Source organism: Pantherophis guttatus, chromosome 1 (assembly GCF_059756535.1).
Source record: "Pantherophis guttatus breed Tessera chromosome 1, ASM5975653v1, whole genome shotgun sequence".
NCBI lineage: Eukaryota > Metazoa > Chordata > Lepidosauria > Squamata > Colubridae > Pantherophis > Pantherophis guttatus.
The window spans coordinates 114,879,351-114,892,520 of NC_142063.1; the positions used below are offsets into that span (position 1 = coordinate 114,879,351).

The window sequence follows — 13,170 nt, forward strand, 5'->3', positions numbered from 1 at the left end:
CCATCTGGCTGACGATCTTAACAGGGGCTTATTTTTGGAGTGGGGCTTATATTACAAGCATCTTGAAAAATCATGCTAGGGCTTATTTTCCAGTTGGGTCTTATTTTCGGGGAAACACAGTATTTACCAATGGGCTTTTGGCTTCATTTCAAGGTGTTAACCCTTTTTGGCAAAGAATGGGCCATGAGTGTTTATAGGACTGCTTCTCCTGGAAGAACCAATAGGGCTGGCATTCTGTAGATCCCATAAAAAATACATTATGGGATCCAGAGGGGATGCAGCTCCTTCTCTGAAATTCAGTTGTCTCAAACCCTGACAATCTTTAAAAAAGACCTTAAGTTCCGATTCACTCTGAGGCTCTGGCTCAATTGTAAATATATGAGTTGGGCATCTGGCCCCACCATCATATGCTTTATTTTTTTCCTTTGTTAGATGTCTTTAACCCTTGCTGATCATCCAGCCACCTAGGAAGTGGACAGTCATATCAATGAAATAATAAATTAGTAATTCTTTATTGTTCTGAAAGACAATTCAAACTGCTATATTTAAAGACAAAATATATAACAATTTTATTGAATTTTTAATGATCTTAAAAATTTAATAGCTTTTACAGCGTCATCTACTTTCATAGTTCCGTTTCTCTAGCCTCTAGTGACATGGTCCAGTGCATTAAATAGTGGAAGCATTTTTATTCATTGTCAATCAAATTATACATGCACATTCCCTTCCTCTATGTTTCTGCAATCATTCACCAAACCATTCAAGGAAAATTCATTCCATTTTAACACTTTTCTCTGTCTCACATTACCTAGTTAATCACTTTTTAAAGATGTCTGGTGAATGAGGTTATACAGCGTTTGATTAACTCAAGTTCACATTTTTAGTATTCTGAGTGAATTTTGCTCTCAACAGAAATTGTGCTTTCATAACCTATTTTTTCATTTGTAATGTATAATTAGTTAACCCTTGGTTCAGAACTAAGGTTAAATTACATGAATAATCAGAAATTCCTAATCAACAGATTTATATGTTTTTCCATGTGTAAATAGCCACAGTGGGATCAAAAATATGCCTGCACTGAAAGGAAACCTAATTATTTTTTGTTTATGGTTCCAACAAAAATAATTTAGCCCACACATCGTTTAAATTAGAAGGTAAAACCTCACTAGTGTCAGTGGGAAGACAAGGTGGTGTAGTTAATTCCTTGTCTTACGATGGCAAGAGGGACCAGAATTTCTATTGAACAATGCAGCTGTAAAGTATGACATCACTTAGGGATGGTAATCCCTACAGTCCCAGCTGATGTCATTAACTGAATCCCATGATCATTAAGTGAGGAAACTTCCTGCCGGTTCCCACAACCAAAATCAGTGGGGAATCTGGCAGGAAGTTGCAAGTCCCAGGCCTGCAGGCTGGAGGAAGGAGCAAGTGTGCAAGGATGTGGGGAATGGTTGGGGAAGGGTCCCTAGAGTCATACGTGTGGGTTGAGAACAATGCACGAGTGGGTGAGAGGCACCTTGCAGGTTGGATGTGCAAGAGGCACAGTGCTGATCATGTTGGGTGCATGAGGCGCATCCAATGAGAATCACACAAGGGTGTGAGAGAATACTAAGATGTGTTGTGGGTCAGGGAAGGTGCATGGGTGGAGGAGACTTATCCCAGAGGCTTGTGACCCTCCCTGCCAACTTCCCGACTGGCTTTCTAAGGAAACCGGCAGGGCAGCTTGCAAATAGCAATTATGTGATCACAGCGTGCTTGGCAACCCGTTATAAGTGTGAATGGGTTGCCAAGCATCCAGATCACTATCATAAGAGCACAAATGGACGTGCTACCGACAGTCAGAACGCTACGGACTGGTTGAGGATTACTTGTAGTGGTTAAAGTGCTGCCACAGGATCAGAGAACTCCATACAGTATGTATTCATGTTCACCATCCATGAACTGCAATGGGGTGACTTTGGGACAAACATTCACAAATTTGCTGGTGTGGATTCAGAGGAATGTAATACGTATCACCTTAAATTCCTGGAAAAAAGGTGGGCCTTAAAGCAAGAACATTTTTACTGGCACCAAAAAATAGACTGGAGGAGAAATTATAGATTCTTCCATAGTCTTTGTTTTGCTTCTCCTTTTCCCTACTGAGATTGTTTAGTTTTATCCTCAACTTGATTTGGATTTGAAAAATGCCTTCTAAGATCTTATGTCACAAGAGATTTGTTATTTTAATGTGCCAAAAGACTCTTTGGTATTATCTCATTTGTATTCTAAAGTTTCAAAAACTTAACTTGGCTGAGCAAGGTTCCTCTCCTACATATAAATTAGCATTGTATTTTCCTAACGGAAATAACCTCTAAATAGGATTAGAGTCTGAAGTGAGGTGAAGCCAGATTTAATAATAAATTAGAGAAGCATCTTGATCAGTGTTTGACAGGTTTCCTCACTGGGAGTTTAGAAAGGCATTTTTAGGTGTAGAGGGTGAATGGTCTTGTACCCGAGCTGCATCCCCCAACCTAAATCCCTAATCATTATAATTAAGTGCTATGCTCTCTAGGGATGAACGTAACAAATCTAGAAGTACTAAGATGGCAAAACTTATTACCTGAAAAATACCCATTAGGGGCCTAACCCCTGAGGCAATTAGAAACTATCTGAACCAAGATCTATAATCTGGATTATAAATCCCAGGTTACTTCATAATTGATTGTGTAATTCTTGGGTTGTAAATGTTACAATGCATAGTCCTCACTTACCTGTTCAAGCAAACCATCTGAATTAGTAGGATGGTGACAGTTACAGTGGCCAAACTCCAGAAGCTAATGATCTACTGAACAATTCTGGGCCTACTGCAAGCAACACTGATGACCACCATCCACAATGTTCCAGTTAACAAAATAAAAACTACACAAGAATAGAGGAAGTGGCTCATTGTATTCTTTTATTCCTCATTTTAAAATGGCTAGTCATAATAAAAATAAAAGTGTGGCTTAACGGAGGCCACAGTTTAGATATTGCCATAGAGAAAGATTCAGTAGAGACTTAGACCGTTGGATTCTTGGGTTACTGATTTCTACTGCCATGGGCTTTTACACGTGATGAGAGATTTTTGGCATATGAAAAAATATTGCTTTTTGGTTAGTTTTTTCTCTCTCTTCTTTCTCTTGCCCAGTTTGGGAATAAAGAACCGTGACACCACAAGAAATTCATATGGAGCATTTCATAAAAGCAAGGTAAAAAACACAGGAAACCACTTGGGAGGATTTACCAAATGCAAATAATATCTCCACACAAGGGACTCAGGCCCACTGCTACCCTTTCCATTTAGCACCTCAATCCAAGGCTGTAATGATACATGAATATTTCACATGCTTCCTGGTTTAGAGAGAACAGCATTTGCTCTCTGGGCATCATTCAGAAAGATCTGTTTGGATATTTAAAAAGTATGAACCCACATTCTCCCCTAGTTTTCCTAAATCCTCCAAGACCTTCAGGAAAAGAAAATATTTGTGGGAAAATTTTCAACACCAAAACCCGAAGATAATAGAAGTGGTGCCTTTGTATGCTCCCTCCTGGAGCAAATCTGCCTGCTCATGCTTGGCCAGAGGCAGAGAAAACCAGGCCAGATCAAATGTCCTATTGGCATTTCTTCAGCCCTACTGGGGTAGTGGTTTTGCAGTGGTTTTCACTGAAAGTGAATCAAATGGCTATTCTGCTCTATCCCACCAGATTCTCCTGAACATGGTTTTTATACATGGTTTCCTCAGGCCCAGCTGATGAAGTTATGACCAGGCTTGCCTCCCTTACTTATGGGTAGATATAATTTCTTTTTCTTTTTATATTTATATATTTATAGATATTTATATATACACACACCCAGTAACTCAGAAGAGGAAAAATATAGAATCCGTAGTAATAATAAAAAAAAATTAAAAATGATCAACCCCTACCGCACTAGGCGAGCGATTGCACAAGGTCCACAAATTTAACTGTTCTGTTGGTAGCAAGACAGGCTACAGCCTGCACTCTCTTCTGTGCGAGGAGGCTGGCACCAAGTCCTTCCCTTCACTCTCGGCAGTGTGCGACAAACTGCAGTCTCTTGGTGACTGAGAGGGAAGAGTGCAGGCTGTGGAGGTGAGCAAGGCCGAGATCCCATTGTAGTGTTTAGAAACTCTCTTTGATAGTTTGGTTTTAAAAGGTAATTGTTCCCTCTGTTCTCCCCACCCACCGAAACCTGGATTTATTTCTTTATTTTTAAAAGTCCATGCACGTGATGGAGCAACCATTTGCCGAGCAACATCCATGTCTCCTGCTCATCAGGGACAGGACGCTTGGAAATCAGCCAAAGAGAAGTAGACAGTGGGGAGATCAGCTCCTCATACAGAAATCTCATATGTGGTCCCCCCCACTCCAGAGACTTTCTTGACTCCTCCTCGAGTGGGACTGTTGAGAGGTGGCTGGCCAGGGATGGGTGAGGTTGAGCCCAGAGTCCTGGGCTGTCCATTAGACTTGCTGTAAGAGGGTCTCATCTGCACCTCGTCTCTGGGAAAAAGGAAGGATAGAAGGGCATCAGGAAGTGAGCACTCATTCAATGGCAATGGAAATGGAGGATGCCTCACACAGAGATAGCTTAAGGGAAGGAAAATTTGGAATACATATTGGCATTCCCTCGGATGCAAAGGGAAATACAACAGCAGCGGATTGTCAGCCCACAAAGAACTGACAAGGCAATAGAAATATTTTAGCATCCTAGGACGAAGAAGCTAAACACAGAAGAGAATAGGACTCTACACACTGGGAATTCCACATTTAGCCAAAATATAGCACTGTATGGAAGGGATAAACGAAAGTGTACTACAGACCAAGAAAGGGTTGCAGGAAAGGGCACATATATCAAAAGGACTGTTTCTTATAACCTGTTCCATCTGCTTATTGAGTATGGCCTCAAAAGTATCATAAGAATAGACAAGAAATAGGGAAGAGGAATAGAAAAATAGGAAGATGAATTGTATCACTTATAGTGTTTTTATATATGAGGTAGTAATCGGGCAGGCAATATAAAGATTCAAGCATCTCATATGAAAGCCAATGACCATCTCACAGACCCACACAGCTCACCAAAAGGAATGTGATACTATGCAATGTACCCTGCATTATAGAGCTAAGGGTGAGGAAATGGATTGGTTCACACACTGGAGAATGGGAAGGAAAAGGGAGGGAAGAAAGGGACAGACGAGAGCAGACACTATCTGTAGATCACTCCCAGCCGTTTCTTTCAGATGTTGCTGGAAGGAATCACAATTATCTTGGAATCCTTCGCCAGAACAGTGGTGGGACAGATCTAAATGTGGTTCATCCTCCACTAAGTCAAGGAACACTTAAAGAATGAGACAAGTGTCACTTGTACTTACTTTGGTGCCAGTAAAGGCTGCAAGGCCACCTCCTCAGTCTCTTGGACGACAGCCTGAGGCGACTGTTTTTGGCTGCTGTAAGACATAGATTTGCCCATGTGGGAGGATGAAAGCTGGTCTGGTGAGCCCAGCGCGCGCACTCTAAGTGCATGTGGTGGTTCTGGTTTGCCAAAGCGAGGTGCCACCGGGCGGGTGAGTGGGTTTTTGCCCAAAGGTGAACGTTTTGAATCGTCCGAAGAGGAACTTGTTCGTGGGGCATTGCTGGACCCTGGTGTGGACTGAATCCCAGAGTCCCCTAGGCCTATATCTTCTTCTTTGGCCAGGGGTGGTGGCATAGATGACTGCTGTAGCAACTTCTCCCGTTCCTGCATGGAAGCCACAATATGGCGCGAAAGATTGTCATAGCGGACGGGTGAAGAATCACGAGGTTGCTGGTGCTTGGGTGAACCCGAGCTTGGAAAACGACTGTGCAAGTCAGCCTCCCGCTGTTGAGCAATACGGGCTGAAAGAAAAGGAGAAGTGTATCCCATGAGTGGGTCTGGCTCTGAACTTGCCTGCACCGACTCAAAATCAGGGCTATCAGATGGCGTGAGAAGACTGTCATACGACAAACTCCCATTGCGTGTCTGGTTCACCAAGCTCTTGTAAGATGTGGAAGTAGTGCCTTCGGAGCGGATGGACTGAAGATGGCCCATTTCAAAGCCTGTGCCTTGAGCTGACTTGAGGCTGGAAGAGCGGGAACCACTGGATAGAGGATCAAAATGGAAACTCTTGCCAAAGGTGGGTGATCGAAAACTTTCTGGTTCCAGACTTGGTTCTGAGCGGTAGCTGGGGTTTCGGCTGCTTTCAACGATGGACGTTGGCTCCTTCAAACTGTCTCCTCGACTTAGCTGTTATAGGAAATAAAAGATACAGGAGTCATTCAATAGCTTCCTAGGCTCTGCGTAAGAACTGAAAAATAAAGTATGTTATCTGCTTCTTCAAGGCATCCTATAGGCCTACCAGAAGGAAAATAATTTTCTCACTGTAGAGATTGAAAATTTGCAAGTTATTCAATTTACATGTTATAGTAATTCACTTACTGAAAATCAGCATAATGTAACAGAATCCTGAATATGGATCTAGGATACATATATTTAAATTCTACCTCAGCTATAAATGCTGTGGATGAGATGGGTTTGGTTATATTTCTAAGCCGAGTCTGTTATAATTATTTAATCAGTTCATAGGGCATCAAAATTGTATGTTAAGCCAGAATACAATAAATTTTTAAAAAACTGTTAAATACATAATAAATCATACAAAACCTTAAAATATTTCAAATGTTTTACATAGCTAGTTTGAAGATGAGACATCCTATATTACCATTTGGGTGGAAGAGAAGGTGGAAGAAAAGGGATAAGTGGACAATTAGGGGAGCAAAACTATGGAAAAATACAATACATTCTGGCTGCTGCAGCCCGACTGCCTAATTTGGCTTCTGATGCAATCATGGTTAACAAATTTAAACTTGAGCAGGCAATGATTCTATGGTTGACAACAGCTGAAATTTTGTTAGATTTGTTTGTTGAAATTCTATCCCACTTTCATTCAGAAGCTTGAGGTGGATATACAAGGTTTCCTTTTCCTTGGAAGTAAACTGCTAGAATTTAGTAGAATTTCCTTTTGACTTGTAGGAGTCACCATAAAAACTTTTAACAATATCACAATATTTCTGCTATTCTTTTCCTGCACGTGTTAATACAATTAACCCTCTTAAAGTTACTTATATGTAACACTTTGGGCAGTTTAGGGCTCACGCAAGATAGTGCAAACTAAAAATAGGAAGGAATGTTGGTAAATAGCTTTCCCATTGCCTTTCCTTGTCAAAAGGATGGAAAAAATGATCACATGACCCCAGGAGAATGCAACGGTCATAAATATGAGTCAGTTACCAAGCATCTGAATTTTGATCACGTGACCACGGGGATGCTGAAATAGTCATAAATGTGAAAAATGGTCAGAACTCACTCTTGAGCCATGGTGGCACAGTGGTTAGAAGCACTACTGCAGGCAACGTCTACTGACTGCCAGCTGACTGCAATTTGGCAGTTCAAATCTCATCAGGCTCAAGGTTGACTCATCCTTTCATCCTTCCGAGATGGGGGCTGGCCCCAGAATGGGGAGGGAATGGGGATTTTGCAATATCCTTCTCCTGGAGTGGGGTGGGAATGGAGATTTTGCAGTATCCTTCCCCTGCCACGCCCACCAAGCCACACCACCCCCACAGAACCAGCAGTAAAAAAATTTGGATTTCACCACTGGCTTAGAGAGGGCTATAAAGCACTGTGAACTGGTATATAAGTCTAAGTGCTATTGCTAGTGCTATTTCAGGGCCATTGTAACTTTGAACGGTCATTAAATAAACTATTGTTAAGTTGAGGACTACTTGTAAATATTTTTTTTAGAGTTCTGTATTTCTGGCAGTTCTGTATAGAACAGCAATGAGCAAAAAAATCTCTGGAAAATTTTCATTAATGCTCTTCAAAATCAAACAATTAAACAAGTCTACTTCTCAGTTTTAATTAGATTAATATCCCTGTTCTGAAATAAGAATTATATTTATATATGTAAAGTTTTCCCCCTATACATTATTCAACAGATGACTATTTCGATTCTTTGATCCATTATTTTTTCATCTGCTCCAATTAGTAGGTCTCAGAGCTCTAGTAAAAACTAAGGCAGATCCAACAAGTCTGAAGTCTGCCAAACTCCTCCCCCCCCCTTAGTAAAATGTACATCAATCCAATTAAGGCGTTATAGTCTCAAACCAAATTCCCTTTCCAACACCTCCCCCTGCATGTTCATCTACCGCAGTCTATTCTTCATGCTAAGCAAGCTTATTTACCTTGGCACTGGTGGAGTGAGGCATTGCAGCTGAAGCACTGCTGCTAGTATAGCCAGGTCGATACTTATACATGGTTGGAGTTGGAGGGCTGTCCTTACTTAGCAAACTGCTATCTGTAAAGAGAAATGGAAAACAGTGTGGATGTCCTAGATGTTTTAATGTCGCCCTGGGTGTCTCCTTGAATCCTTGCCTCAAGTGCCATAGATAGCAAGTGATTGAACTGTGAGAACCAAGTTACAGTAATCGGTCCCGAAGGTTAAGGAATCAACCAGGAACTAAAACATGCACGAAGGGTGGAGATAAAAATAGGGCAACAGGAATGTTTTCCTTTTTATGAGATCACATCATAGATCGTAATTGTAATGCAAATGCATACATTTTTTAAAAAAAACCAAAACTACACATAAAGTGCTTGAAAACTGAAAAATTACGGAAGAAAAAAACGAAGAATAATGTATGGCTATAATAACTAAGTTTTATTCTCTCTCTCTCTCTCTCTCTCTCTCCAGGTTATATAAAAGTATTAGAAATACTTATTTATTTGTTTATCTATCATGCCCTTGAACATTATATTTCTCTCTGTCTCTCTCCCTCAGTTTTCAATACTGCTGGATGGGAGGCAGTAGTACTGATCTGAGAACTCAAATGAAAACCTGCAAAACAAAGCGTTGAATACATCCACCCATATTTTCCTATATATTATTATAAAACACACAGATGTATAATATAGGCCAAATAACAACTAAGGTCATATCTTCGATTTACTACAACAATTGAGCCCGGAATTTTGTTTTTAAGTAATGTAATGTAAATTGTTGTTGTCATAAATCAAGTCACCACGTGACTGAACTCGGTTTTACAGCTGGTTTTATGACAGTTACTAAATGAATTAAATGGTTATTAAATGGTAAATGGTTATTAAACAAATCATGTGGCTGCTAGCACGAATTCAGATTGCCCAATGGGTGTTTTTGGATGGAAAATGGCAAAAAAGTGTCACAAAATGCAATGTGACCATGGGACCCTACAACCTGTCATAAATGAGATGGGTGATCTCAATCATCAGTGCAATCCTGTGACTGCAAGGGTGGTGCGACAGTCACAGCTTTGAGGACATTTGAGGTCTTAATTCTTTTTCTTTTGAGAACGGCCATTGGAATTTCATTTTCATGTGTGCCATTGTGTGCACAGAAAAGTGACAATAAAGGTTGTCTTGTCTTTTCAGTCCTTGCTTCAGCAGCATTATCAGCTGACCCACTAATTACTTTAAAACTGCCGTATTTTTCGGAGTATAAGATGCACCTATCTTTTTTGGTGAGGAAAAAGAAGAAAAAGAAATCTCTCTTTGCCTCTGCCTAATTTTGCGACGTTGCAGCAAACAGCAAACAGCCTGCTTTACTTTCATTTTTGTTTTCAGCATAGCTTGATTAGCACAAGGGAAAAAAAATCTGCTCCAGCAATTTACCTCTTTGCAGCAAGCAGCAGAGCCCTGCGCAAAACAGCTGAGAGCAAATCAGCTGAGAATCGGGAGGCGGATTCAATCAACTTGTGCTAATTAGGTTGTGCTGAAGCTGAAAAGAGTTGTTTTTTCTTGCTGTTTGCTTGCAAGGAGATAACTGCTGCGAGGCAGAGGCCAAAGAGTGGGGGCCAGTGGGTGGGCGGGGCTACATTTGGTGTATAAGATGTACCTAAATTTTCACCCCCTTTTAGGGGGGGAAAAAGGTGCGTCTTATACTCCGAAAAATAAAGTAATCATTATGTTTTAAGTTCAATAGCCTGGTTTTGCAGCGATGCAGAGGGTATTTCCCTGATAAAGACAATCACTCAGGTGCATAACTGACTGTGTCTCTCAAGCAAACCCCTCTTACCCTCATTGGTGGCCAGGGTTAAATGTGTCCTCAGACCTGTGTAGCGGCTGAGGTCTGGTTTGGGTGGTGGTGGTGGTTCAGCATCAGCAGACTGGCTCTCTGTTACTTCAAGGCTTCCTTTGGACTGCAGAGGGAAAAAAAGCAAAGCACACTGGCACAATTGGAAAAAATGGCAGAAATCTATGTTATGAATATTGTCCTTGGTTGGATAAAGGTGGAATGCTCTTAAAATGACCAATTACTCCTCCAGCATTTCCACAAATGTTTTTGTAAACTGTACATGTATCTGTTGCTGGATGAGAAGTGAAAAGCAAAAACTAAATGATCCAAGACACAATTTTTATGTTGTATTGGTTACACAGGAGGGAAATGTAAGTTCAAGCTCAACGCCTGGAGAAGCAGAAACAAGGAATGATATTACTAAGGAACAATGCCTGAAGTAATCATTTGAAACCTACTCACACTGCCAAAACCCCGAGAATAATTTGAAGCCACTGCTTGTTCAGCATTTTTATTTCCTCCTTACCTTTGTTCTCTTCAGTTCAGCCTGGATACCATTATCCATTATCTTCATAGCAACCTGTCCGTCTGATATTTCTGGCCGTAAGAATGGAGGCCTCACTATTACAGTCTGTTCTCCCTTTGGCCGCCCAAGATACCTAGTGAATAGTGAAAAAGGATTTAAGTAAAGTATAGTAAAATAGTGCCTTTAGTAAACTATTTATTTACCTGGCTTAACAAGACAGTGTAAGGTCAGAATAAGTTTGAAATACATACATTTTGTAATTTGAAGACATTTGTGTTTAGGTAGACTGGTCATTTATCAACTATCAGAGTTACAACAGCTGCCATAAAATGTGCCCAGCCCCAGTGCTCTTTGACAGTTCATGGCAAAAACCGCTGGTTTGGCAGAATGAGGTAGCACTTGGCATCAGCTATCAAGCCTTGCTGTGCACCCTCCACACCTCATCAGCCACCTGCTGGCAAGCCACCTGGGACTTGCAATTTCCTCTTGGCTTCCCTGCTGACTTTATTGTTTGAAGCTGGCAGCAAGTTGTGAGAAGATCCTTACTTAAAGACCCACGATCCTTGCTTAATGATGGCAACAAAACTGCAGGGGTTGCTGTTGCTAAGTGATATGGTCACATGATATTGCCTTTATGACCTTATCACTTAGTGACAGAAATTTCAGTACAACTGCTATGCTAACTCGAGGATTACTTTAATATTGTTTTATAGATGTAGAAAAATGATAGTAATTTATTAAATTTATATGCTGCCAGATTCCTAGTTGTACTGGTGGTTTACAATTATTAAAAATTTTTTAGAAACAAAGAATAGTACAAAAGCACAAAAACAACAAAAACAAAGTAACCAAGGGGGCCAAAAAAATTCCCACACTAAACTTGGCAGTTTCTAGAAGTAACTAGAAGTAATGAAGAAAGTAACAGATAAAATGGCTGCTATATAAAATTACCTTGCAATTCCAATAAAGGAATAACATACAAACAGGATTATATAATAGGAAATGTGTTCTAGCCTTTTGTTGTTGTTTCCTTTTGTAATTGATCTTATGGGAAGACATTGCTTTTCTGCACAATAGTTTATTTTAATATAATTTTATAAATGTGAAGAAATGAATACACGGAATTTTAGTATTGTTAGGCAGGGAAATGTAGTACCTGTAGATTCTGATTCATTACAAAGTAGGTGTGTTGGGTGCAGAAAAATAATCTAAATACAGCTGCCCAGTTAAGCAACAAAAACATATGCCTACAGAAAGCTGCACTGTCCTAATATATTTTAGATAGTGACAGAGGTTGAAAGGGAAACTTGGTTTTATGGTAACTCATAGAGTCTTCCTCTTTAATCATGCACAAAACTAGTACAAAAGCAAGTTGCAACTGGAGGCCTTAGTAATAATATCACATATTTTTAATTTAGAGCTAATTAGTGTTCCTTATTATCTAAAGTGAGAGCCGTTAATGCGGTTAAGGCATCAGGCGAAAAACTAGGAAACTGAGTTCTAGTTCCACCTTAGGCACAAAGCTAGCTTGGTGAACTTGGGCTGGTCATCTTCTCTCAGCCCTAGGAAGCAATGGCAAACACTTCTGAAAACCCTTGCCAAGAAAACTGCAGAGAATTGTCCAGACGGTCTGAGAATTGAACATGACTGAATGGACTAATATAAATCAGAAAGGTATTTTTCCCCAAAGAAGTAGAATACTTGGAGCAGCAATTCATCTTCTGCTCCAGGAAAGTCTTAGTTTAGATGACCAGAGTCAGAATTTAATTGCATTCATTAATTTGGAAAACAGGCCACAGGCACTTTAAAAGAGATCACTCAGTCAGCCTTTATACCAAATTAATACTCCTACATCTTTAGATACTGATCAGCATGCGCCCCTTACAATCTACAAGGGAGAGGAAAAACACAGCTGCTCTGTCAAACATCAGTTTCCCCAGGGAGAACCAGAGATCCTAATTCAGGAAAGCAAATATGATGTGATAGGCATCACTGAAACTTGGTGGGATAATGCTCATGATTCATGCACAACATTGGAAGGGTGTAATTTATTCAAAAGAAGCAGACTGAATAGAAAGGGTGGGGGCGTTGCACTGTACATGAAGAAAAAAATATATTGAACAAAAATTCAGCAGAGAATGGAAATCCTATAAAAAGTATTTGGGTAACAATAAAAAGAAAAAGAGAAAGGAAAGTGATACCACTGTGGGAGTTTTTCACAGACCACCTGGGTAGAGAAAAGAAATGGATGAGGCCTTTTGGTATCAGATGATCAGGCTTTCACAAAGGCATGTAACAGGGATAATAGGGGATTTCAATTAGGTCTAATAAATTCTTGTTATCTCTTGCTGATAACTTCATCAAAAAGTGGAAGAAAGAGCAAGCTGCTTTCTGATATTGTGGATTTAATAATTATCAACAGGAAGAATTGATTGAAAAGAGGAAGGTAGCTGGCACCTCTTGGGAAAATGAACGTGTTATCCT

The 13,170-nt window shown here is 40.2% G+C and overlaps 1 protein-coding gene across 1 annotated transcript in view; it reads right to left on the reverse strand.

Moving 5' to 3' along the window:
* Window positions 1-2,909: 2,909 nt before the first annotated feature.
* ZDHHC5 (zDHHC palmitoyltransferase 5) overlaps window positions 2,910-13,170 on the reverse strand; it is a 59,233-nt gene continuing 48,972 nt past the window's right edge. The window contains exons 8-12 of the mRNA XM_060687815.2: window positions 10,687-10,819; window positions 10,161-10,284; window positions 8,293-8,405; window positions 5,406-6,295; window positions 2,910-4,536 (exon numbers count right to left, since the gene is read on the reverse strand). Coding sequence (XP_060543798.1) covers window positions 4,371-4,536; window positions 5,406-6,295; window positions 8,293-8,405; window positions 10,161-10,284; window positions 10,687-10,819 — 1,426 coding nt within the window. The 3' untranslated portion in view covers window positions 2,910-4,370. The remainder of the gene's footprint in view (window positions 4,537-5,405; window positions 6,296-8,292; window positions 8,406-10,160; window positions 10,285-10,686; window positions 10,820-13,170) is intronic.